Below are 27918 nucleotides of genomic sequence, written 5' to 3' on the forward strand. Positions count from 1 at the left end.
GCGCCCCCCATACGCACACACACACACACACACACACACACACGCTACAAACGCCAAGTTCAGCTCCAGTTCAGCAGCAGCACCGACACTAACCTGCACCATGGGTAAGAACACAACTCACTATGTATTATTACAGTGTGTTACAGCCCATATGTTTACTCATCTACTGACTGTATAGGTCTACTAAACATCTTTTAAAAAACTGAAAGAAAGCAGTGATCATCATGGCTGAACTTTTGCAACATGCATGGCCTGACATGATCTGGTTAGTTGTTTATTGATTATTTTCGCCAACTGTTATTGTAATGACATGAAAACATAAGGGTGTAGGAACTGGTTTATGATTGTGAAGCTGTAGGATATATTGATCATTGTGAAAAAAAAGTGTTCAACTTAGTTTTTTCCACCCATTTTGATAAGAGGACAAGATCTAACAGTTTATATTCATAAGAAAAGCAGATGACCTGCTGTAAAGCTTTAAATAATGTTTATTTATTCATTTATTAATCACTTTCATGCTGACGTTCCATATTTTCCTGCATAACATTGTGCTGAAGTTTGCGCAAATCTTTCAAAACTTTTTCCAAAAAATAACCCAATCAGCCGATGTGCAACGATTGGCTATTTTCGTGCGACACCGCTGTACGACAAAGTGGTTGAAGGCTCTATTTTTTTATTGACATAGCCAGTGGTGGAAAAAGTACTCGCATGTTTTACTTGAGTAAAAATATCAAAAAAAAAAGTACATTGCAAAATGGCCCATTTCAAGTTTGCAGAATGAATGAAAATCTTTTGAAAATAGCAGATCTACAAGCTCACAACAGTGATGCATTGTGAGCTTGTAGATCTGCTATTTTCAAATAGCCGAATTAGATAGGGCTGAAAGTGGTTAATGTACGTTTTGTACTAATAATCTAAATCTACAAAGTAACTAGTAACTTAAGTTTTCTAATAATTGTAGTGGAGTAAAAGTACAATATTTGCCTCTTGAGATGTAGTGGAGTAGAAGTAAAAGTATTGAATATTGGAAATACTCCCCGTAAAGTAAAAAAATATACCTCCAAATTGTTCTGAAGTAGGCAGTACTTAAGTAAATGTACTTAGTTACTATCCACTACTGGACATGGCTGGCTACTGCGCACATTTTATTAGGACAAAGGTTGCCATTGTAACCTATATATCTTATTAGATGGCTGAACCCCTCGTGATCTCCTAGCTGGTGTCTTGTTTTATAGTAGATTGTAATTAAATATTTCTCTAGGCTATTTGTATTAAAATGAAGTCACTTCCCCTGCTTTCTGCTGCCTGTTACTTCAAGTAGCACTACTACAGGAAAAGTTGGGTTGAAAAGTATCCAGTCTGCCTGCCAAGTGTTTATGTAACTACTCCCTTGGCCCTCATTAGTGTGTGTGTGTGTGTGTGTGTGTGTGTGTGTGTGTGTGTGTGTGTGTGTGTGTGTGTGTGTGTGTGTGTGTGTGTGTGTGTGTGTGTGTGTGTGTGTGTGTGTGTGTGTGTGTGTGTGTGTGTGTGTGTGTGTGTGTGTTATCTTATTCTCTCCTGACCTCGGATGCTCCTCTGAGAAGTTTAGCAGTAACTTTGACTTAATCTCTTCACTGTCAAAGTATTGTTCAACCTGAACAAAAACCTGCATACATTCAAGTTCACGTTTCCCCTCTGGCTCTTTCTCACTACACTATCTCTTTGAAAGAGACTCTTTCTCTCCCTCGCTCTCTTTGTCTTAGAGAGAGAGGGAGAGAGAGAGAGAGAGAGAGAGAGAGAAGGCTGACATTTTAGTGTTGTGTCCACACTTATTAACCACAAGTTATACTTATAGTCTTAACTTACAAAAATAGCTAATATAGTGGATCAACAAGTTCATATCGACTAACTTTTTTTAAATCGTTTTTTTAATTAATCACATGATTTCCCATAGTTAATCATGATTAATGGCAAATTAATCACAACTTATTTATCTGTTCAAGAAGTACCTTGGAGGGATATTTTGTGTTATTTTAATATGTCTATCTATCTGACAGTGACAGCTATTGTGATGTTTCATCTTCAAATGCGGGTGCATTCTTGTTGACATGTGGTAGAACAACTTGGTGTAATACAGCTTGCATTTGGCCTTGTTTTCATTTAACTTTTTCGTAACAGTTCCACACAGAAGTTATCATACATGCCAATCTTTTTGCGGTCTCTCTCTCTCTCTCTCTCTCTCTCTCTCGCTCTCCCCCTCCCAAATTGCCATGTTTATTTAGATTGTTATCTTTATCTGTTTTCTAGACGTTATCGTAAATTACATGTTCAGCAAATTAAATTTAGGGTTATCCAAATAACAGCCCACTGTTGTTGTATAGGACAGTCCCCTCCCCAACCCCTCTCTGCGTAGGGACATATGTGTATCCCATCATGTCTGTCCTATTGTCTCACCTTCATTAATGTCCCTCCCTGTCAACTGTGCCACAGGTCAGACTGTGACTCAGACACACCACCCAGAGGGAAATGACACAATTATAGACTGTTTCACAGTCCACAGCCTGTATTAGAGGTTTCTTTTTTTTACTATTTAGATTTTTCAAAAATAGCCAAAGTATAAAATGGGGCATGAGGGGTTAATGTATAGCAGGTGTAAGCAGTGGTGTAAAGTAACTAAGTACATTTACTCCACTACAATTATTTGAAAACTTTAGTTACTATTTACTTTGCAGATATCAATTATTACATTATAAAACTATAAGACCTATTTTATACAGGCTATTTGAAAATAGCCGATCTACAAGCTCACAACGCGTCGCTATTTTCAAACATGTTAGTATTTATTTTTGGTACTTTAAGTACATTTTGATACCAATACTCTTGTACTTTTGAATTCCGGACTTTCACTTGTAACAGAGTACTTCTACATTGCAGTATTGATACTTTTACCTAAGTAAAACATTTGAGTGCTTTTTCCACCACTGGGTGTAAGGTAAACTCTACTGGAACCTTGTATAGCAATGTTATAGATCGTTATGACCATGCTATTTATCGGATATCGGCCAAAGTTTCAATATTGTGCATCTCTAATACCAAATCTAAAGGATATCATTTAGTACCTGTCTGGTACCTGTTAGTTTGCAGTGCAGCAATAGTACATATAAAGCTGCTTACTAAAGGGACTACACACGTATTGCTTACAATGAGTGGATAGGATGATTACAATTAGTTAGGGAATAAATGCAAGTGCGTAAATATAGTGAATACATGAATAGACTCCTCATTCCTCCATTTCAACAGCTAGAAGGTCAACATGCAGAGTTGAGGACCATCGTCTTCATTCTATAGTCAGCTGTGGAACCAGGGTTCCCTTTCAGTCCAGATGTAAACATCTGTGCAAGAGCTGGACAGACAGAGAGAGAGACAGGATAAAGACAAAGAGACAAGGCAGAGAGAGAGAGAGAGAGAGAGAGAGAGAGAGAGAGACAGGATATAGAGACAGCATATAGAAAGGATAATGAGAGACAGGACAGACAGAGAGGATAGAGCGAGAGACAAGACAGAGCGGGACAAGATAGAGAGAGACAGGACGCAGAGAGAGAAACAGGATAGAGAGAGACAGGAAGGATTTACCCAGTGGTGGAAAAAGTACTCCAATGTTTTACTTAAGTAAAAGTATCAATACTGCAATGTAGAAGTACTCTGTTACAAGTAAAAGTCCGGAATTCAAAATGTACTTGAGTAAAAGTACAAAAGTATTGGTATCAAAATGTACTTAAAGTGCCAAAAGTAAAAGTACTAAAATGTTTGAAAATAGCTGATCTACAAGCTCACAACGCGTCGCAGCTTGTAGATGTGCTATTTTCAAATAGCCACGTTTAAAATAGGGCTAAAGTGGTTAATGTATGTTTTTATTATGTAATAATTTATATCTGCAAAGTAACTAGTAACTAAAGTTTTCAAATAATTGTAGTGGAGTAAAAGTATAATATTTGCCTCTGAGATGTAGTGGAGTAGAAGTAAAAGTACAGACATTTTAAAATAACCCAGTAAAGTAAAAAATACCTCAAAATTGTACTTAAGTACAGTACTTGAGTAAATGTACTTAGTTAGTTTACACCACTGGAAAGGATAAAGAGAGACAGGACAGACAGAGAAGATAGAGAGAGAGACAAGACAGAGCGAGACAAGATAGAGATACAGGACATGGAGAGAGACAGGAAGGATTTACCGGAGGTGATAAGTGAGATTTGGACCCAGATGTTTATGAGGATGTTCTCCTGTTCAGAAAACACAAGAGTTACACAACAATGCTTTGACCTCAACATTAGTTTCCAGTCATCGTTTAGAGTTTAGTGTTTAGTGTTTGTTGGTTTACAGCCTGTTTATCTGTTCCTCCGCAGCGAGTTGTTCTGGCTGCGGACCCGGGTACAAGACCCCACTGGACGCCATGAAGGGTGAGTGACTGTCTTATTTCATGTCCTTATAGGTCATACATGGGCAACTGGCGGCCCGGGGGCCACATGCGGCATCCACCTTCACTTAACTGCCACTGACGTAAAAAACGTAATTTGTCCCGTTTACCAATCCTGCCACTGACGTAAAAAACGTAATTTTTTTTTTTTGAAAAAAATTAATTTTTTTTTTTTTTTTTTTTTTTTAGTTTTTTTTTCAAATTTGACCCAAAGACCAAGGAGATATGATTGTTTAAAGATCTACACTCCCATCCACTTCCTTGTTAACTTAAAACTTAAAAATTCTGTATCTCGGCTCCTGAGTACTTTTTTTTTTAAATGAAAAATCTCTGGCAGTGGGCAAACGCGGCCAGCAATAATTGTGGCAGTGAATGAGTTAATGCGGCCCGCAGGTTAATGTCGGAACACTGATATATTATTGATTTTAGCTGTTACAATTCCAAACATGCAAACATGACCCGCTTTAATTACTTCAGTCTATATTATAGTAGCTTTAATGACCAGTATTAAAATTCTATTGTCTTTTTTATGTCCTATGTATTTAAAGGTAGGGTAAGTGATATGTTTTGGTTAAAACAAAAAGTATTTTGTTAAAAGGTTAAAAGCACTATATTCTGATAGTAATCATTGCTATAGCACCTGAAAGCCGGTGGCTATAGAGTGTTTGTTCAGTAACAGGAGTCTCCCCGTCTCTCCAGCTCTTTAATAAATAGAAAATACATTTTCCGGTAGGTGTCAAAATCTCAGCCAATCAGGAGAAAGTACCCATTTGTAAGCTTCATTTTTATAGTGTTCCAGTTCCAATTTTGCCTGCTCATTTCTTAGTGTCATCACTTCCAATTTCACTTGTTTAATCTATATCCTGATTGAGTTCTCTGTCCTGGTTGGATAAAATTGGAAATGAAACGAAAAATGCATTTTCTGTTTTATAAAGAGCTGGAGAGAAAAGGAGACTCCTTTTACTGAACAAACAGTCTATAGCAATGAGTACTATCAGAATATAGAGCTATTTAACAGTTATTTTAACCAAAGAAAATCACTTACCCTACCTTTAAGTTCATAAAATGTACATAAACTACAGATTAACTAAATGCATTTGAAATTAAAAAAAAATGTTACTTTTCAGGATAAAAAAAAAAAAAAAGGAAAAAAAAAATCAGGATTCCACTTCAAAAATATCAGATCTACAAGCTCAAAACGCGTCGCACCGCGACACGTTAAAAAAAGCCAACATACTTGGCCCGAGTCCCCCAGGGCTCTATACACGAATCCACAGAGCGCTTCCCTGTAGGTATGGCTCCGCCCCCTTTAGGTAGCGCCGCCATTTCTGCGGTGTCAATATCACCGCACTCAGCGTAGTAGCAGCTGACTGATATTGACACCGCAGTAATGGCGGCGCTACCTAAAGGGGGCGGAGCCATACCTACAGGGAAGCGCTCTGTGGATTCGTGTATACTAGGCCGCCCTGTTTTCACTCAATATCTTGGCCGAAAATAGCAGATCTACAAGCTGCTATTTTTGAGGAATGTTCACTAGGGATGCTAATAGGGACCCTTTTGCCTCGCAGGTCCTCGTGAGGAGATCGTCTACCTGCCGTGTATTTACCGCAACACAGACATCCAGAAACCTGACTACCTGGCCACTGTGGATGTGGACCCCAAGTCTCCTACATTCTGCCAGGTACTGCTACAATTATACTACTGCTGGGTACTGCTGCAGTACTACAAATACTAAAGGTCTGGAGTCCTGAGCCAAGCGTTCTATACTGACAACAATTCAACTAATGACGGCGGCAGTTTTAAGAAACAGTCAGCACTTTTATTTACAGCAGAAGCAGTCTGACAAACGGACGCGTTTCGGTTCCTCAGTCAAAACGGTCCGTTTGCCAGACTGCAGCTGCTGGTAAATAACACAAAAAAATAACAACAAAAAAAAGAAATGTTTGAGTGTGGACTGTTTGTAGACTACTATAGTACTACCATGGATATTGGGTCTGACAGGAAACCCTCCTCTTCTTGACCTGTCATTATACTCCCCAAACTTCTCCATACTGTAGACGTGTTGGAAGTAGTTTCCTAAAACTAAGACTATACCAAAAACTTAGAGGGAAACATTGGTTTTAGTTAGATGAAACTAAACTAAAAAGTTAAATGATCAATGCATTACATTCACTCATTCACATACACATAGCAAAAGAAACCATGCAAGGCACTAACCTGCTCATCTGGAGCAGTTGGGGTTCAGTGTCTTGCTCATGGACAGTTTGACAGGAAGCCAGCGGTACCCGGGGATTCAACTGATTGAACCTGTCCGTCATTCATCTGTGATCTGTAGCCATTGTGCATGTGAAGCCGAACAGACATGCAGTATCCGATCTCTGCAAACACTTGATCTAACATGTAGATCTAGATGCTTACAGTTCGATCCTAGCTCGGCCCTGTGCCGATTACGTGTTCTATTGTTCTCTGCTAAGAAAGGGGTGGGGGACTGTTTTGATTGTATTGTTTGAGTTTTGTTTTTCCGATAAGGAGGTCAGCAGTTGTATTTTGTTTTCTTTCGTGTGCCTGTAAGAGGTTATTGTTTCTAGTTCTATTTTGTTGTGAATAGTCCTTATCTGATCCCAGCCTAAACTTCACATTTTTAATTCAAGTTTTAAAGACACTGAAATCATCATATCACACCCAGCCCAGCTGACCTAAGGCTGTGTTAATAATGCAAGAAAGAAAAACAGAGAGACCTGAACTTGGGCCAGGAAGGGATTCCATTCCCAGACGGGGTCCTGAGAGTCAGCTGCAGGATATTAACCATATAGGAGAGAGGGAAAGTTATGGATTGTCAATTGTTGCACAATTGTACATCTGCAACACATCCTCTGGCTTTGGGCTACAGGGCTACTGAGATGATCAACACAGCAGAAGGGAGAAATAAGTGGACAAGCATGTCCACTAGACTAGAGCCTGACCAATGTATCGGGGTATATTTGGACCCCTGGTGGTCCCCGGGACCCGACGTTGAGAAACGATGCGAATGACATAGACATTATTAATAACTAGGGGTGTGCCGAATTTCTCGATACGATATATGGCATTTTTTTTATTATGAAAATATATGGGGGGGAAAAAAAGCGTATGAAAATATATGGGGGCCCCCCCCCCCATATATTTTCATAAGCTTTTTTTTCCAGTATTCCAGTATATTTTCCAGTATTCCAGTATTCCAGTATTTCTTCCAAGCTTCCAAGCTTTTTTTCCAGTATTCCAGTATATTTTCCAGTATTCCAGTATTCCAGTATTTCCAGTATTTGTTTGCAAATGCAAACAAATACTTCTGTTTTTGCATTATTATTATTTAAAAAAAAATATATATATATTATTATTATTATTATATATTTTTTTCAAAACGATATTCTTTTTTTCCAACACGATACATATATCGGCACACCCCTATTAATAACAAACATTTTTCATTGTTAATAAGAGTAGTTGCATCTGATGTATGACTGGAGCTATAGAAATACAAATCTATCTCAAGACACTTAACATATAAATGGTGCATATAGAGCAGAGACCCGACATTGTCCCACCCTGAGCAAGCATTTTTACGACGGTGGCAATGAAAAAGTTTTCTGAAAAACCTATGTTGCATTATCAGTGGTGCTCAAACTTTTTTCATGTAAAAAACTATGTATTTGGCCGCAGACCCCGATCTCAAAATATTTTGTTCCAGGGACCCCCCAGAAGAAAATATTTAAATAAACATTTACTTAAAAAATGTATACATTCAAAGATTTGCACAAAATGTCACGTTTTTTCTAAAATAGCAGATCTATAAGCTTGTATATCTGCTATTTTTGAATAGCCAAAGTATAAAATGACACAGACGCTTTCCCGGTTTTAATGGGTTAACTAGAAGAAACATCAGGCAGAATCAGTCTCCAGTGTGGGCAGCCATCTGACTCGACCGTGTCTGGGGAAAAGAGAGAGGAGAGAGAAGGAGAGACAGAGAGAGGAAGGGAGAGATGGGGAGAGAGAGATACAACATTTTCAACAACAATAGCAAAACTATAATGAAGCAATAACAATAATACAAGCAATTAAAACAAGCAACTAATGGAGTAATAGTCAGCTACACACCATGTCATGGTTTGACCTTTGACCCCTGCAGGTGATCCACAGGCTGCCCATGCCCAACCTGAAAGACGAGCTGCACCACTCGGGATGGAACGCGTGCAGCAGTTGCTATGACGACAGCTCCAGGCGACGCAACCGTCTCATCCTGCCGTCGCTCATCTCCTCGCGCGTCTACGTGGTGGACGTGGGAACCGACCCCCGCGCGCCCCGCATGCACAAGGTGAAAGGTCAACACATCGTCTAGCGCACTGGTTCTCAAACCTTCTTTACTAGACATTTTCAACCTGGCGTTCATATTTTGGGTATGACAGAAAAAAAGGTGGAAGTGGGTCTTCAAGGATCAGCACTAGACCCTTCTTGTTCGCTATGGTGAGATGAGATTATAGACAGGAATCCCCATGGACCATGATGTATGCAGATGACATTGTGATCTGTAGTGCGAGCAGGGAGCAGGTAGAGGAAAATCGAGAGAGGTGGAGATATGCCTTGGAAAGGAGAGGAATGAAGGTTATAGCCGCAGTAAGACAGTAACACATGTGTGTGTGTGTGTGTGTGTGTGAATGAGAGGAACCCAAGTGGAACAGTGTGATTTTAAGTATTTGGGGTCAACATTCCAGAGCAATGGGGAGTGTGGAAAAGAGGGGAAGAAACGTGTGCAAGCAGGTTGGAACGGGGCGAGAAAAGTGTGATAGGAGAGCAGCAGCAAGAATGGTGTGAGAGAAGAGGAGGCAGAGGACAGGGTGAGATGGAGGCCGATGATTCGCTGAAGACAGTAAAAAAAGGTTTAAAAATTAAAAACGTTTAAAAAGATTATAATGTCAAACATTTTCAAAGTTTTCAAAAATAGTAGAAGTTGTTTAAGGTTTTTGACAGTTTTTGACATTTTGTGAAAGGTTTGCCTGGCATGCCCAAAATAGGGACACCACGTTGAACGTGGTTAGTGTACACTGTTACACTATGTTTTCAGCCTTGTTCCCCCTTCTCCAGCACAAAACATTACTCCTACTAATACTGACAAATGTTTGGTGTTCCTGCCTTTATTTAGCTTTAAAGCCAGGTGAAACAATGATGCAGCATCCCTATTCTGGGGGGAAAGTTTGCCAAAATAGCAGATCTACAAGCTCACAACAGCAGCTTGTAGATCGGCTACTTTTGGCGAAGAGATTTGGCGAAGACATTTGGTGTAGAGTGAAAAAATTGTGTCCCAAGGGTCTGTGGTTAAGAATCATTAATAGGAGTGAGTGTTAACTACATAGTTTAACTACGTTTTGCTGTAACTTGCAGGTAGTTCAACTACATTCATATTTGTGTGGCGCGTCAAGTAGTTCAACTACTCTTTTTGTATTTTTTTTTGTAGTTTAAGTACTCAAGCAACAAACCACAATTTGAGCAATAACTTGAAATGAATATTCAGTTTACTTTACCATTACTGTGTTCTTGTACATTACAAGAACCCCCTTTGAAAGACAGGACTGTCCTTCTTCCATCCTGATTGCTTTGAAGGCATGACTGACATGACAGGCCTATGCTGTCTGCCTCTGATTGGCTTGCCCTGGTATGCACTTGAATGCTTCGCAGGGAGGGCGGGTCTTGCTGCAAAGAAGGCAGTGGGATCCATATAAACACACAAACAAATGTCACTATGTATGGACAATCCTCCTGCCACTCCCGATAGCGATGCACCACCCCAACCATGGTCATATATGAGTACATTTATGATGTCCCTTAAAAATATATATATATTTCCAGCGTCTAATCTTTCATTTAAAAATCCAGAAGGACACAGATCGTTTTATTGCAAAAAAGTGTCAATTGAGAGACAGATTTTTGCTGGCAAGTGACTTTTTTAATAGACTATTATTATTATATTGTATTCCATATACCCCACTTGTACATTGTATTGAATTACTTTTACTATGTACGTAGCTGTAATTCTTTTTTTACAAACTACATTTCTCCCAGGGGTAGAAATGTAGTTTGTTCGAACTACTGCCATGGTGAAGTAGTTGTAGCTTTACGAGCTACGCTTTCAGCATAGCTTCCCCAACACAGAGTGATTCTGAGGTGCTTGATCAATACAGATCCTGACCCCACAGCTGGTCTGGGATCAGAGCACACCATAGCTTTCTCTACTACCTCCCCTATACTGTCTCTCTCTCAGCTGTCCTACTGTCTGTCTCTCTCTCAGCTGTCTTACCGTCTGCCTCTCCTACACTGTCTCTCTCTCAGCTGTCTTACCGTCTGCCTCTCCTACACTGTCTCTCTCTCAGCTGTCCTACCGTCTGCCTCACCTACGCTGTCTCCCTCTCAGCTGTCCTACTGCCTGTCTCGCCGACACTGTCTCCCTGTCAGCTGTCCTACTGTCTGCCTCTCCTATGCTGTCTCCCTCTCAGCTGTCCGACTGTCTGTCTCTCCTACACTGTCTAGCTCTCAGCTGTCCTACTGTCTGTCTCTCCTACACTGTCTGTCTCCCTCTCAGCTTTCATATTGTCAGTCTCTCCTACACTGTCTGTCTCTCCTACACTGTTAATGTAGTAATTATCAAACTCCAAGGACAGGTGAACAACAGACGTCTGTTTTAGCAAAAAGAAGGTAAGCTGTCAAAAGGTTACCTATGGTCAAAATGTTAGATAAGTGAGGTGACTGTTTCTGCACTGTCATCGCCGTGGCTTACACAACCTGTGCGTCAATCATTACAAATAAAACGCATGAACATATCAAATGGACTGTTGGCGAGAGAGAGAGCAGAGAGTGGGGGACAGGTTAAACTTCCTTGGTGACAACAGAGGGAGATTATAATAAAAGCCTGAGCAGCAATCCAATGCTATTATTAAAGCACAATCGTTTTGGGACATTTAGCAGATGCTTTTATCCAAAGCGACTTACAACAAGTGCATTCAACATAGGTAGGCAAGAAAACTACTAATCACCAGAAGTCTTAAGTGCATTCTCTTCTAAAACAAGCAACTAAGAGTGTACCTAGCGCAAAGGTAAAAGTGCAATATCAGCTACCTACTTTCTTAAACAGATGAGACTAATAGGAAAATCAAATGAGCAAGAGCTAAAACAAATAAGTGAATCAAATAAACAAGAACCAATAAAACAAGAGCTCGTACAAATAATTGACAACAAGTAGGCAAGGCTAAGAGCAAGACAGAGGGACAGCTACCCTTCTTCCTCTTCTTCTCTTTGAATCTCCACTCAGATGCAATTCATCACTTTGTTCAACACTGTCATCATGAGTTGACAATTCTAGTTTTCAATTCCCGTTTCGTGGTGCCCTCATGAAGCAGGTTGCAGGGACGTTTTAGTAAATGCACAACCTGCTTGGTGTTACATTTGGTCCTGCCTTTAAACTCCATGTCCGTACCCATCACGAGGTGGATAAAACAATTATTGAATTTAATCAAAGAGTGACACTGTACGTGTGAGGGAAGTTAAGTGAGTTGCCCTTTTGGGTAAGATCAGATTTCAATGTAAGATTAGACATATTCTTTTATGAATAACTAGTATGTTTGGAAAGCCCTGCCACTGCAGGGATCAGATGTCAATACCTTTTATGTTTTTCAAAAATGTAAGCCTCAATGTCGTCTGATGGACAAAGGACCTCTTCAGTTTGACCTTATTGTATGTTGGAACACTGTATCTCCTTCCTGAAGGCAGCAACCTATATTCTCCATACAAAGCATGGCTAGTGTTTGAAGTGATATTCCTTGCCAACCTTAGCATACTGTTATTATACGTAGATGTATAGAGCCTCTGAAGTGGTTGTCCAACAATCTTTGAACAAATGTTCGTTGCTGCAGCAGTTGTGACTTTAAGGCTACAGACAGACATCCATACCAGGTGGTACTACAGTACTAAAGAACACTCATAATAACAGAAGTGAAAAACAAAAGAAGAATCTATCTACTAGCACCACTAGGAATGTGTAGGGGTGCAGTCAAGTAATCTCTTGAGTTGTGCTGTTTGTGTAGATCGTGGAGCCCACTGACCTGTACTGGAAGTGTGGCCTGGCCAACCCACACACCTCCCACTGCCTGGGTTCCGGTCACATCATGATCAGCTGCATGGGAGACCCTTCTGGCAATGGCAAGGGTAAGCAGGGGGCGGACTGAAGCCCGAATCATACTTGGTCGCATGATGGTGTCGCTCAGCGGATCATAAATGAGCCATTAGCAATTAACAGAGGGATCCAATATGGTTTTTGACCTCCAGGTGGTTTCGTGCTGTTGGACGGTGAGACGTTTGAGGTGATCGGGAACTGGGAACACGAAGGGGACGCGGCGCCGTTCGGCTACGACTTCTGGTACCAGCCTCGCCACAACGTGATGATAAGCACGGAGTGGGGCGCCCCCAAAGCCCTGGCCGACGGCTTCAACCCGCAACACGTTAAAGACGGTACGTTATGGCTTCAGCTTAGGCCGGATTTATGCTTCTTCATATGGTTTATGCTGCTTTGTCGTAGTTCTTTAAGTCTATAATATCGAAGAAATATGTTCTTCAGGACTATAATATCATAGTGTTATTATTATTTAGTTTTGCTCTATTGTCAAAACCTGCTTTTTTTCCAGTGGTGGAAAAAGTACTCAAATGTTTTACTTAAGTAAAAGTATCAATACTGCAATGTAGAAGTACTCTGTTACAAGTAAAAGTACGGAATTAAATATGTACTTCAGTAAAAGTACAAAAGTATTGGTATCAAAATGTACTTAAAGTGCCAAAAGTAAAAGTACTAAAATGTTGGAAAATAGCAGATCTACAAGCTCACAACGCGGCGCGATGCGTTGTGAGCTTGTAGATCGGCTATTTTCAAATAGCCTAGGTATAAAATAGGGCTAAAGTGATTAATGTATGTTTTATAATGTAATCATTTGCAAAGTAACTAGTAACTAAAGTTTTCAAATAATTGTAGTGGAGTAAAAGTACAATATTTGCCTCTGAGATGTAGTGGAGTAGAAGTAAAAGTATTGACAATTGGAAATAATCCAGTAAAGTAAAAGTACCTCAAAATTGTACTTAAGTACAGTACTTAAGTAAATGTACTTAGTTACTTTACACCACTGCTTTTTTCAGATAAGACGTTTAGCCAAGATTAAGACCTTTCCTTCCCTGAAAGACCTAAATAGGGTAACTCATGCTGTCACGGTTTGCAAACTGTAGAACCCAAAAGCAGAGCCAAACACAGGGAGCAAGTTAACTCTTTCAGTGCCAAGAGTATTTTCATAAAGTACTCCCAAACTGCCAGGAATTTGCGTTTTTTTTTATTTTGTAATTTTGTAATTTTTCATTCAAATAAATGATCTGATTGGGGTTTTAAACCCATAATACAGTTCTACCAGTAGAGAGCAACAAATCGACACATTGATGATCTCGCTGGCTCACTCGCCCCCTCCCAAACAGGCTCACGTCATATCCGGTCAGAACCGGATGTTGACATTTTCGACAATCGTTGATCGCGCTAAATTGCGATACACGACTACGATGACTGATCGTCACCCAGACCAAAGAGAGTAGACGTGGACCTCTCCGTTCGCTTTTTATACCGTGTGAAAAACCGTGACTTTCCCTATTCTGGCCGAAAATCACCGGAGAAAAACAACGTGACCCGGAATTTTTTTTTTTTTTTTTACATCCAGTTCCGGGTGAGTCTGAAGGAGTCAGGAAGCGAAAGTGATCATGAAAAATAAACAGAATAACGCGACCACAGTCAAAAGTAAAAACTCGGGATTTCTCGTGCTGGCACTGAGGGTACTCGGGAAAAACTCGGGATATGTCGGGGCGTGGCACTGAGAGAGTTAAAGGTTATTTATTCAGGAAGTAGGGGTTGGTGGCATGATGGAAGTGAGCAGGCAGGCAGGGCAGTAGTGTTGATTTTGACAGCAAATTTTGCTTCAGTTTTAGTCATAGTCTTTTGAATCAAATTCCATTTATTTGTACTGTTAGTCTAGTTTTAGTCGACTAAATATCATAAGATTATAGTCGACTAAATATCATAAGATTATAGTCGACTGAATATCATAAGATTATAGTCGACTAAATCTACAATTGATTTAGTCGACTAAAATGTATTTTGGCGGTCCCTTGATGGCGTCGTAATGGTAGATTTTACACTTGGTTGCATGCTGACGAAATCAACACTGGCAGGCAGGCAGGGAGGCCTGGTAGTAGGCAGGCCTCCCTGGCAGAGGAGAAGAAGTTACTGAGTTGCAGTAACACAGGAGCACAACACTAGGAATACTAGGAGCAGTTTTAGGGAAATCTTGAATTAACAGACTCGTAACTTCACTAGAAAATACAACTGGCAAGAGTCGTGCTATACTACCATGGGAGGTTGTGCAATGATCTGGCGATGAGTCCAGGAGACCAGGGTTCAAATACTGTGAGGGTTGATGAGTTGATGGCCGGCAAGTGCGTCAACTGAGGGAGATGAGGTGACCATAGACAGACAGGTGTGCCAAAGCAGGAAGCTGGGAGACGAGCCTACACCCACACATAGAGCCACAGACTGTGACACATGCTTTAAACTGGTATAGTTCACCCAAACAATTATGGTTATTCTTTAGTACTCTCCGGTAGGAGACACAAAGGAGACTCTTTGTGTCTCCTACCGGACCGCTGCCGGTCATCAAATGATTGGCTTAGGAATGCGACAAAAAACTAAAAAACATCCATGAATTCAAGTCTCCATGGGGTGACTAATCGATAGAAAAAAAGTCATTTTGGGGGTGAACTATCCCTTTAATTTCCTCAGGAAGGATTAATGCAACTCCCTGTATGTGGGCATTGACGAGTCATCTCTTAGGAGCTATGCAGCTCGTTCAAAATGCAGCCGCCCGCCACCACACTGGTTTAAAAAAAAAAAAGATAGTAAAAGGTGTGACCACACTACTTCAGTCCTGGCCTCACTCACTCCACTGGCTCCCTGTCCGTTTTAGAATTGATTTTAAGCTTTTAGTGTTTGTTTTTAAAGCTCTAAACAGGCTGGCTCCTCTGTACCTCGCTGAACTCCTACTGTAACACACACGCTCTGAGGTTGGCTGACCAGTTCTAGCTGGTTGTGCCTAGAACGAGGCTAAAAACAAGAGGTGACCAAGCCTTTGCAGCGGCTGCCCCTAAGGCTCCAGCTTGCCCCCTCCTCCACATTCCATCTGCCCAGACCCTAGAGGTTTTAAAAGACAATTTTTTTTTACCCAGGCCTTCAGTTCAAGTTGAGCTTTACTCCCTGGCTTTGGCTGAGTATTGTTGTGGTAACCTTTTTAACGTGTGTAATGTGTTTTAGTTTCTCTCGTTTGCTAATTACACTTTCATTTTTGTTTCGATCATTGACCTGTACAGCACTTTGGTCGGCCACAGTTTGTTTTAATTAAACTTGCTTTATAAATTCTGGTCCATAATCTCACAGTTTTTATTATATCATAGTTTTCTTTTATTTGGGTTCTAGAGTATAACAGTTAGCTTATGTTCTTCAGGTGTATATCATGTTATTTAGGTGTATAATAGGATAATCGTGCATTCTCCAGGTTTGTATGGCAGTGCGGTGCATGTGTGGGACTGGGAGACCCACCAGCGCATCCAGACGTTGGAGCTGGGAGAGATGGGCAGGATTCCTCTGGAGGTCCGCTTCCTGCATGAGCCTTCAGCTGCTGAAGGCTACGTGGGCTGTGCTCTGCCTGGAGCTATCTTCCACTTCTACAAGAAAACGGTAGCTGTCACACACACAACAACATTTTATTTATAGAGCACGTTTAACATGACCAGGTCAACCAAAGTGCAGTAGAGGTTAAAACAAAACAACGCAATATAAACGGACATTAGCATACAATGACAATAATCGCAAACAAAACGTTAGCCACAGTAAGGGAAAACGTAGGGTGTCATCAGCTATCGCTAAAGGCCAGGGAGAAGAAATTAGTCTTTAATAAAGATATAAAAACGACTGTAGTGTACGCACGCACGCACGCACGCACGCACGCACGCACGCACGCACGCACGCACGCACGCACGCACGCACGCACGCACGCACGCACGCACGCACGCACGCACGCACGCGCGCGCACACACACACACACATTATACACAAATATGTGTGTTACAATAGTTGTGTTCAGAATCATCTTTATTGTCACATTACAGATTTACATCACAGGTTTACAAGTGTAAAGAAGTGGGTGAAGATTATTTTATTTTTTTCATTTGTAGTTTTCTTGAGGAGAGAGGTAGGGTAGGGTAGGTAAGAAGAAAAGAGAAGAACACAGGATACAAACAGGTCAAATATTCAAAGATATATAGATAGCATGTATAGGTATGTACATGATGTTTAGAACATTGTGTTGTGTGTTATAATAACCAGGTCATGTATTGCAGAAGTTTTATGTGTGTGTTGTAATAACTGACAGGAGAGCGTAATGTGTGTGTAATATAGGTGTGTGTTTATTGTAATACCAGACAGGAGAGTGGGTTGCAGATAAAGTCATTGAGGTTCCCGTTAAGAAGGTGGAGGGCTGGTTGCTTCCCGAGATGCCCGGTAAGTTACAGTATTATCACATCTTCTATTACTATTAGAAATATTATTCTAACTTCAAACAAACTTCATTCAAACAAAACACGTAAGGGAATTCCCATGCACATTTCTTTTTTAAACGTCTTGGTGGACACGGACCCTAACAGGTTGGTCAGAGGTCCTGTTCAGCAGGGGAGGGGTGTTATGCATTGTTGCCAGATTTTGCGAGAGAAACAAGCAACCAGGTATTTTTAGCCAAAAAAAAGCTAAAGAAGAAGAAGTGTGTAGCCTATACTTTGGCTAAAATAGCCGATCTACAAGCGCATTTAAAAAATATATTTTAGAGACATTTGAACACAAACCTGGCACAACATATTTTCAGATGGGGGTCTGTGGACAAATACCTTTTATTTTGGGGGTCCTTGACATGAAAATGTGTAAGAACCACTGGTTTAAACAATAATAAAAAAACAAATTGGAAGCAAGCCCAAATAAGCAACTACACATTAAAAATAAGCCCAAAAAAACGCAACAATATTTACAAGCGACTTTGAAAAAAAAAAAACAAGCCCAAAGTTGCTTATAATAAGCAGACATGGCAACACTGGTGTTATGTCCTTCCAGTGAATGTACTCACTGCCAAGTGAAAAGAAGCAGCTGGTGATTGTGTATCAGAGAAAACCCAAACAGTTTCCCAAACAGTGGATAGGGACCCAGTTTTGGGTCGCAGACCCATTTTTATCCCTTTTTTGTTTGTTTGTTTCCTAATTTTGTTTCCTAATTATTATTTCAAAAGACTAAATAGCCAAACTAAAAAAAATAATAATCCATAAATAAAATAAAAGTAAGAATATAAATAGTGAAATTAGCCATTCTACAAGCTTGTGAGCTTGGAGAGAGAGAGAGAGAGAGAGAGAGAGAGGGTAGGTCGACTATTTTGACTAGTTTGAGTCCTGGGGAGACCTTGGGTCTCGAGCTAAAAGGTTTTCTACACTCTCCTGAAGACCAACCAGTGACAGGGCCTATAGAAAAATGGGGGAATTGGCAAAGATTCAATTGGGGAGAAAATGAAAAGGTATAGGCCTACCATGTTTTACTGAAGTATTTATATACTATTTTACTGAGGTATTTACTGTTTTACTGAGTTTTATTGAGTCATATATTTCCTGTTTTATTGACATATATGTAATTTATTTTCACTGTTTTCTTGACAGGTCTGATCACAGACATCCTGATCTCTCTTGATGATCGTTTCCTGTACTTCAGTAATTGGCTGCATGGTGACATCAGACAGTATGACATCAGCGACAGAAAGGCGCCGCGATTGGTCGGCCAGGTCTGAGTCTCTCCAATAAAATAAAAGCTACTGGATTTTCTCTTATACATAATCTTAGATTGGGTTTGGTAATATATTGGCAATATGTGAATATAATGTTTTGTGATGTTATTAGTAATATTACTGTAACATATGAATAGAATGTGTTGTATTGTAGGTAAATGTTAGTAATATATTAGAACAGGGTTATCAACCTTTTCTAGATCAGGGCTCACTTGAAAATCGCAAAAGCGTTTGCGGCCGACTCATCTGAGCATGCATTTTCACATTCATTGTTCATGTTATTTTAATGATCGATGAATCGATTGTGTCCGGCCTGGATCAATATGCTTTTAAGTTCCTGTTTGTCACATTGAAAACTCATCTTTCAAGGTACATTCATCTTTGTTGTATTCAATCAATACATTCTTAGTGTTTTGCTATTTATTTGGGGGCCCACTTGCATAGGCGGCGGGTAATGAAGGCTAGGGTAAAGGCTAAGCCTTCCCAAATGTTATGCTGGGAAATTCTGGGAATTGTGCAAATTATATATAATATATGTGCGCAGCATTATTTAGTTAATGTTTTGATAATAAATCAGTAAAATCAGGCAAAAATAAGATTTAAAAAAAAAAAAAAAAAAATTATTATTTTTACATAACCCTAACCCTAACCCTAAAACCAAAATAAAGTAACCAAAAACCGAAAATAAACAAAAATAATCCGCCCAAAAACCTGAGAATCGCTGCATTAATACACTTGAATGTACTTTTTTTCCAGGTGTTTTAGGAGGTAGTGTGGTTAATTTGAATATATATACTGTGTTTCAGATATTTCTAGGAGGTAGTATGGTTAATGATGGACAGGTCAAAGTCATGGATGATCCAGAGGACCAGGCCCAGCCCCCTCCACGCATCATCAAGGTACGTCTTCATGTCCACCAACCCATTGGTTCTCAAAGTGGGGTCCCCCTGGGGGGGGGGTATATATATATTTTATATTTATACTAGAGCGTCATACAAAAGTATCAAAAGTAGCAGATCTACAACAAGCTCGAAACGCGGCGCGTTAAGCGAACATTTGTAACTCAAATCTTTGCTTCTGGGGGGTCCCTGGAACAATATTTTGAGATGGGGATCCGTGGCCAAATACATCACTTTGGGGGTCCTTGACATGAAAAAGTTTGAGAACCACTGCACTATAACCTCTACAACCTCATCAGCTATTTTTGCAGAATGTTTGCTCCCAGAATAGGGATGCTATGGTTCCACCAGACTTATGGGGATCACAGAGAAATTTGGATGACAGAAATCAGTTAATATATAATATATATATAGTTAAACGTGGGATCTTAGGTGACTGGGAACATGATTTTACTGTGTATCTGACCATGAGACTTGGCGTGCTCAAACATGGTAGGAGTATAGTAATAAATAGGCATAATGTAATATATGTCATTACTGAAATCACATAATCCAAATACAGTGGTCTAGTTAGTTACTTTATTGACACAATTGTATAAAACATTAGGTCCAAACAATAGTCCAAAACCCATGAATAAAAACGTTAAAAAGGTACAATACATTAAAATATACAATACACAACACAGAAACCCTTTTCTCATACATCAAGGAGCTTTCTGTTGCTCTAAAAGTGACAGGCAGGCATGTTAGTGAGGATGCTTAAGACCATATTTTTGAAAAATGTGGACACGGCTCACAAAAGCGCAAATTTTTTTCTACATGCTCTCCATCACCATAAGTTTCATTTTGGAAGGGTAGCCACGTCATCAAGATGGCAGAAGGTGGCCATCTTGGATTGCAAAGATGGCCACCATGTAATATCTATAAGTGCCAATATCCAAGCCACTTAGAATGTCAATCTTGGTGTCTAAATATAAATTTTCTGGGACAAGGAATGCAATAAAACTATAGGGAATATCAATAAGTGACTAATTCTGCCAATATTAGATAATTTGGTTGATTCTGGCCATATATGAACACAATTGTATTAAAATGTATGTGTCGGCTAGATTATGCACAACATATTGGTATGAGTTTTTATCAAACTTTGACAGATCTGACTGTTGTTATCAATGGTGGAAAGTAACTAAGTACATTTACTTAAGTACCGTACTGGAATTTGAAAACGGAGGAATTTGTACTTTATTCGAGTATTTTCTCAAGCATACCAATAGACCAGGCTCATGAGCAGAATAATGATCTAGTAAAGGGTTCTGGAGGTGCAGTCGGACTCACCGAGGTGGATGATCGCAGGGCCTGAACAAGCACGACTCCTAAAAGAGTTTGAGCAGGAGTATGTTTTAGAAAAAGGAAATAAACAACACCACCATGAAGAAGGAATGGCTACACAAAAGACGTTCAAAGAGCAAACACTAGCACTTGTGCACACCATCAGTGGGATGGGCAATCCGTTCCTAGATGATAGCCACAAGCTTCTAATGTTGGACACACGAAATGTGATTGACGAGTCAGTGGTTAACACAGTCCGCACTGTGGAATCAGTGGGCAGAGAACAGTACGACAAGTACCATAAGACAGTGATCATGGACCGCACACACTCCATTCATGGGCCCATCAAAAAGAACTCACTGCCTCTCTTCAGATGCCCAACACTCAAGATCAAGACCAAGCAGGCAGGGCAGATCTCAATGTTGAAGGATGATGTGGCACTCTTCTCCCGGTTATATATAACCACGCAACACAGAGAGGGGAACATGAGCACCTTCTTTAAACATGAAAACCATCCATACCCTCCCTCTCTATCTGACAGAGGGAAACTACGGCTGGGAAAGAAGTCAGATCTGCTAAATATTCTGACACAGAAGACACAAGAAGAACCTCCAGCTACGTTTGATGTCAAAGTACTCGATGGAGCTGCTGTGGTGCACTTCCTGTCCACTACCAACATTACCACATTTGACGAATATGCCAGTTGTGTCTTTGTTCCCCACATCATGAAACACCTGGAGATCTCCAAAAGAGTTGATGTGGTCTGGGATACTTACATCACCAGCAGCATAAAAGAGTCAACAAGGTAGAAGCGAGGCAAAGGGATACGACGGAAGGTGGCTGGTCAGAACAAGCTGCCGGGGAATTGGTCAGATTTCCTGCGTGATCCTATAAACAAGCAGGAACTCTTTGCCTTTCTCTCTGGGAAGATTGCACCCACTGCCTGGCCAGAGGGCAAGCTGGTCTTCATCACATATGGCATCACAGTGGTCGGCACAGATACCAGCCACTCGATGCTGCCATGTAACCATGAAGAGGCCAACACCAGGATAGTGATTCACCTGCTTGATGCCCTGGAACATGGCTGTTCTACCTGCTTGATACGCACTGTGGATACGGATGTTGTCGTTATCCTCATCGGCAAGTTCCATGCCCTGCTCGCCAAGTATCCAGCTGCAGACATCTGGGTTGCTTTTGGCACTGGCAAGAACTACACCTATGTTCATATAAACACGATCTGCCATGCTCTGGGCAAAGACACTTTGGCACTTCCCATCTTCCACTGTTACACAGGCTGTGACACAACATCAGCATTCTGCGGGAAAGGGAAGAAGTCAGCATGGGTGGCTTGGAATTCCTACCCTGAGGTCACCCAGGCCTTCAACTACATGGCAGAAAATCCATACACTTCTGTGACGATAGATGCCCAACACTTTCAGCTTCTTGAGCGTTTCACAGTCATCATGTATGATAAGACAAGTGATTTGGAATCTGTCAATGAAGCACGACGAGAGTTGTTCTGCCAGAAGAACAAAACGATGGAACACATTCCACCAACGCAAGATTAGCTGCTGCAGCACGTGAAGCGAGTTGCCTACCAGTCTGGGATCTCGGCCACATCTGAACTGGCCCAGCAGCCGACACCCAGTCCAGAAGGATGGGGATGGACATTAGATGACAACAACCAGGTCTGGCTTCCTGTGTGGAGTATTCTACCGATGGCGTCAAAAGCCTGCAGTGAACTGGTCAAGTGCGGTTGTAAAAGAGGTTGTGGTGCAAGGTGCTCATGCAAGAAGGCACACTGGAATTGCACAGATCTTTGCAGTTGTCAATGTGACAAATAATTTGAATGTTGTTATCCTTGAAAGTGAAGCTAATAATCTTCAATTCTCTTCATGCTCCATTTTTCAATGTGTCTGAAAATGATGTACATACATAGGCAGAATCAACCAAATTATCTAATATTGGCAGAATTAGTCACTTATTGACATTCCCTATAGTTTTATTGCATTCCTTGTCCCAGAAAATGTATATTTAGACACCAAGATTGACCTTCTAAGTGGCTTGGAAGCCGAGATATTGGCAATTATAGATATTACATGGTGGCCATCTTTGCAATCCAAGATGGCCGCCTTCTGCCATCTTGATGACGTGGCTACCCTTCCAAAATGAAACCTATGGTGATGGAGAGCATGTAGAAAAAATGTGGCGCTTTTGTGAGCCGTGTCCACATTTTTTTGTTAACAGCCCTCACTATGTAGCATACACAAAGTTACACAAAGAGAGAGCTCAGATCAGAAAACGGATGTTCCCTTATTTCCCTCTGATGTCTTGTGTGAGGGGCAGTGGTGTAAAGTAACTAAGTACATGTACCCAAGTACTGTACTTAAGTACAATTTTGAGGTATTTTTTACTTCACTAGAGTATTTCCAATTGTCTACAGGCTACTTTTACTTCTACTCCACTTCATCTCAGAGGCAAATATTGTACTTTTACTCCACTACAATTATTTGAAAACTTTAGTTACTAGTTACTTTGCAGATATAAATTATTACATTATAAAACCTACATTAACCACTGTAGCCCTATTTTATACTGTAGCCCTATTTTATACTTAGGCTATTTGAAAACAGCAGATCTACAAGCTGCACAACGCGAGCTTGTAGATCTATTGATACCAATACTTTTGTACTTTTACTCAAGTAAATTTTGAATTCCGGACTTTTACTTGTAACAGACTACTTCTACATTGCAGTATTGATACTTTTACTTAAGTGAAACATTTGATTACTTTTTCCACCACTGGTGAGGGGACACACCAGTAGGCCAGTATATGCTGTTGGTTTTGTACACCAGTCTCACATTAACACATACGCTGCTCAGGTGGTATGTGACTCCACCTCCCCATTCCATTTCCACACGCAGCCTATGAGCCTGTCTGCACGGCTCCTTATTTTCCTCTCCGGTTTTACAGGTAAGTTAAATATTTAGAAAAGTATAAAACGTCTGACCTGCCCATGACCTTCCCCGGATCATAACACACTAGTGGAAGTTTCAGCCCAATCTGACCCCGGGATGTGGACACACACACACACACACACACACACACACACACAAACTTTATTATATACAGTACGTGCCGTAGGCCTATAGTCTATATATAGTAACTAACTGTAGATTATATTGTATAAATAGTATAGTGTACATGGTCTCTCTGGATTGAATGTAATGTAAATATTTAACATGCTCTATTTATCGTGCTCTGTCAGGAGAATGTCCCTGTTGTTTTTCCAACTTGGTGAAGGTCAGATATTATCGGGGGTCGTATTGACTTATCAGTTATCAGAATGTTTATCAGCTGATTATAGGTAGAGGAAAGCCACAAACCAACACTTTTACTAGGATAAGGATAAGGATAATTCCTTTGAACAGGTCCGTTCATTAAAGTCCTTGCGGTCTTGTTTCCAATGAGGGTCTGTGAGCAATTAGGGGTTAAGAGTCTTGCTCAGAGACAAATTTCATTTCATCGAAACATTTGCTGGCCTGGCCTGGAATCGTACCTGGGGCAACCAGGGCCTCTGGCTCCCTAGGCGGGCTCACTAACCACTCAGCTATGGCCGCCTCTTACTCTGTGTGGTTCCTGGAAAAGATTCTCTAAATAGTATAACGTCTCTGTCTGAGTGGAAACCTCATATGTCCATAACTGTTACTTTTCAGGATTCAAATAAAAACAGTTTCAAAAGTAGCAGAACTACAAGCTCGAGCTTGAGCTTGTAGATCTGCTACTTTTGAAACTGTTTTTATTTGAATCTGTTTTTATTTGAATTTGTGTGACGCTCTAGTATGGTCAAGTAGGGCATTCATTTACGAAGAAATATGGAGATAAGAGTTTTCTGCCCGACGACAACGATAAGAAGATTCCTGTACAGCAGGGCTTCCTAAAATCTTTCAACTAGAGACCCAAAAGAGAATTATGGTGTCTCCCCGGGATCCAAATTTACAAAAATACAATATTAAGTTAAAAAACAATGCGCTGTGACACGTTTTGAGCTTGAAGATCTGTATTGTCATATATTTGCCTATTTTGACATAATAGATGACAGAATAGAGACTATAGGGTTCATGTGGTTAATACTGAACATATATTTCAATGAGCCATATCTGCTAATTTAAGAGAACAAACAATACATAGCGAAAATTATCAAAGCATTTTAAGTACATTTTAACTCATGTGCTTCATTCATATTCAACAGAATGAAAACTATATAGGCAAGGCAAGTGTTTCATACACAAACCCAATTCATTTATATAAGCATTATACAATAGAAACATGTAATAATAACAATATACTGTATACTGTATATATGCGTTAAAAATACAAGAAAAAAGTGGTAAGCTGAAAACCTTTCATAAAAGGCAGAGGAGAGAGCATTTAAAAGTAGTCATTGTTGGCACAGAGCTCAGATTCTGTGTGCGTTTGTTCCAACTATGTGACATAATAAGTAAACTCTGTTTCACCATGTTTTATTTTAACTCTGGGAACAGTGGACGCTTCCAAAACTTTAGATGTAATCTAAATCAGCAAAGTAACTATAGTAACTAAAGCTGTCAAATAATTCTACTGAAGTATAAAGTCCCATATTTGTCTCTGAGATGTATTGGAGTGGAAGTATAAAGTATTCAAAATATGTACCTCAAAATTGTACTCAAGTAATCATTGTAGCAATAGAACTGTATGTTGAACAGTGTATTTACACTGTTCATAGCTGATTTGTCTTGGCGTTGTCTCATAACTGATTTGTCTTGGCTGTCTGTGTTTATGTGTCTGTGTGTGTGTGCGTGCGTGCACATGCGCGTGTGTAGGGGAAGCGCATTCCGGGCAGTCCTCAGATGTTGCAGCTCAGTTTGGACGGGAAGAGGCTGTACGTAACGACGTCTCTCTACAGCGCCTGGGACAAACAGTTCTACCCCGACATGATCAAGTACTGCAACTCACACACTTCTAACACACTACATGTAACATGCTGCATGTGTGCTACTGACACCGACAGACACAGACTGACAGACAAAATGACACAGACTGACTAACAGAGTGACTGACTGACACCCATTGAGTTCACTCTGTTACCATGTTGTAAACCAGTGGTTTACAACCACTGGTTTAGTGTGGTTTAGTGTTATCTCGCTTAACAGTAAACATACCAACATGCAGTATAAGTGTATACAGGGTATCTGCACATTTCTAAAGTGACAATTTAATGACTTTTAAGACCTTTTAAATACCAAATTGGCCAAATTGTCAAATATTACATAAGAAATAGGCAAACATTGTGAAAATAGCCGCTCTACAAGCTCACAACGCCTCGCAGTGCGAGGTGTTGGTAGTTGTAGTTCGGCTATTTTCACAATATTTATCTGTGGAACTGAGTCAAACTAAATGTAATGCCTACAATTCCAAGTTGCTTGTCAGGGTGGGGGGGGGGGGGTCCCCAGTTCAAATATGATTTTGGGGGGTCGCGGCCTGAAAGGTTTGGGAACCCTTGTAGTAAATGGCACCAGAGCATCCGGTCTCGGTCCAGCAGTCTCGGGAACAGTTTCTGTAAGAGTTCAAAACTTGTAATCCCTATCCGAGCAGATCAGATTTGGATTTTGGGTTGTTAAAAAACAGCATTGGGATCACTTTGATATCTGATCTTTGATAATAGAATTTTCTCATAATAATATAATGTTCTCTAGGTTTAATACGTTTGATTAATCAAATAATATCTATTAACACCCAAAATCCAAACCTGATCCACTCGGATAAGGATAAAAGGTTTTTAACTCTTGACCAGAAGACTTCGTTCTGAACTCAAAAACGCCATAGAAACTGTAACAGGAGGAGGCACGGTGGCGCAGTCGGTAGCGCTGTCGCCTCACAGCTAGAAGGTCCTGGGTTCGATTCCCACCGGGGGACGCTGTGGGCGCTGGGGGCTTGTCTTCTCCTCCGCGTCATCAGCGCCCATACCCTAGGTGGGGTTGGCGAAAGGGCCTACTCTGTGTGGAGTTTGCATGTTCTCCCCGTGTCTCCTAGGGTAGTTAATACCCTCACAAAAACATGTAGTAATCCTGGTCGCTATACCGCCTCCCCCATGACAGCCGGGGCGCCTGATGGAGGGGAAGGGAACTGGTTGGAATAACGTGTTCCTTCCACGCGCTACGTCCAACCAGGGAAACTCCCCCCTGTCAGGTGACAAGAAGGTCAGTTGGCTCTCATGCCTGAAGGAAGCATGAGCTCGGCCCTGGCCTCCCTACTGTGGGGGACTGGTGTAGTGCTGGTGTAGGGCTGGTGTAGCGCCCAGGATCACTTAGGAAATTGGCACCGGGTGAAAAAAATGGGTTACAAAAATCGCGGGATAAAAATTTTTAAGAAAAAAAGAAACTGTAACAGGACTACAATTATAAAGCATGATGTATACTTTGTCATACGAGTATAAATACATGTGTTGTTCCGTAATACACTGATACAGTGTCTGTCTGTCTGTCTGTCTGTCTGTCTGTCCATGGCTAATCATGCAAACCACTGGACCAATAAGTGGCACTTGTCTTCTGCACACTGCCAGTATGCCAAGGAGATAAGACCTCTCTCTGTCTCTGTCTCTGTCTCTGTCTCTCTCTCTGTCTCTCTCTCTCTCTCTCTCTCTCTCTGTCTCTGTCTCTGTCTCTCTGTCTCCAGAGAGGGCTCGGTGATGATGCAGATAGACGTAGACTCGGTTAATGGAGGTCTGAAGGTCAATGAGAACTTCTTGATCGATTTCGGTAAGGAACCAGACGGTCCGGCTTTGGCCCACGAGCTCCGTTACCCAGGAGGAGACTGCACCTCTGACATCTGGATCTGATCAGCTCCATACCGCCCCCTGCTGCTGGGAGCACTCGACTACAACCCTGACTATAACGATGCTAAATGCTTCAACCATTAAATAATACTGAACTTCTATCTTTAACTTCTATTTTTGGGCGGTGAAACCGCCCCTATAAGTGAGATTTGGAAAAATGTACATTTTCCTGCGCTGTGATCTGGGCCCAGGAAATTTGTAGAATTATCCTGCGCTGTGATTGGCCAATCACAGCCTATTCAGGACTGTGATTGGCCAGTGTCACATGACACATGTGCATAGCCCTATATAAGCAACCATAACTTGAAAAAAACCAAAAATTTGTTTTTTTCAAGTTATGGTTTTGTCCATCATAAAGAGTGTTTCAATAAATGTATTTATCCTTTGTA

At 40.7% G+C, this 27918-nt stretch overlaps 1 protein-coding gene across 1 annotated transcript; it reads left to right on the forward strand.

Moving 5' to 3' along the window:
• The first annotated feature begins 50 nt into the window (after positions 1–50).
• LOC308083348 (methanethiol oxidase-like) lies at positions 51–27918 on the forward strand. Its single transcript, XM_080425643.1, has 12 exons — positions 51–104; positions 4383–4436; positions 6022–6134; positions 8619–8804; positions 12562–12682; positions 12803–12985; positions 16108–16289; positions 17033–17111; positions 18302–18423; positions 19233–19325; positions 25518–25636; positions 27370–27918. Exons 1-12 carry the CDS (start codon positions 101–103, stop codon positions 27530–27532), a joined length of 1419 nt encoding a protein of 472 aa, XP_080281769.1. The 5' UTR covers positions 51–100; the 3' UTR covers positions 27533–27918.

The sequence above is a fragment of the Gymnoscopelus braueri genome, assembly GCF_963280865.1.
Source record: "Gymnoscopelus braueri genome assembly, chromosome: 4".
NCBI classification, from domain to species: Eukaryota; Metazoa; Chordata; class Actinopteri; order Myctophiformes; family Myctophidae; genus Gymnoscopelus; species Gymnoscopelus braueri.

Excerpts from the sequence above, each read along its gene's own strand:
- LOC308083348 (XM_080425643.1), top strand. Across the intron at positions 17,112-18,301 it reads GTTGCTTCCCGAGATGCCCG|GTCTGATCACAGACATCCTG; the intron begins GTAAGTTACAGT and ends TTTTCTTGACAG. Across the intron at positions 18,424-19,232 it reads CGCCGCGATTGGTCGGCCAG|ATATTTCTAGGAGGTAGTAT; the intron begins GTCTGAGTCTCT and ends ACTGTGTTTCAG.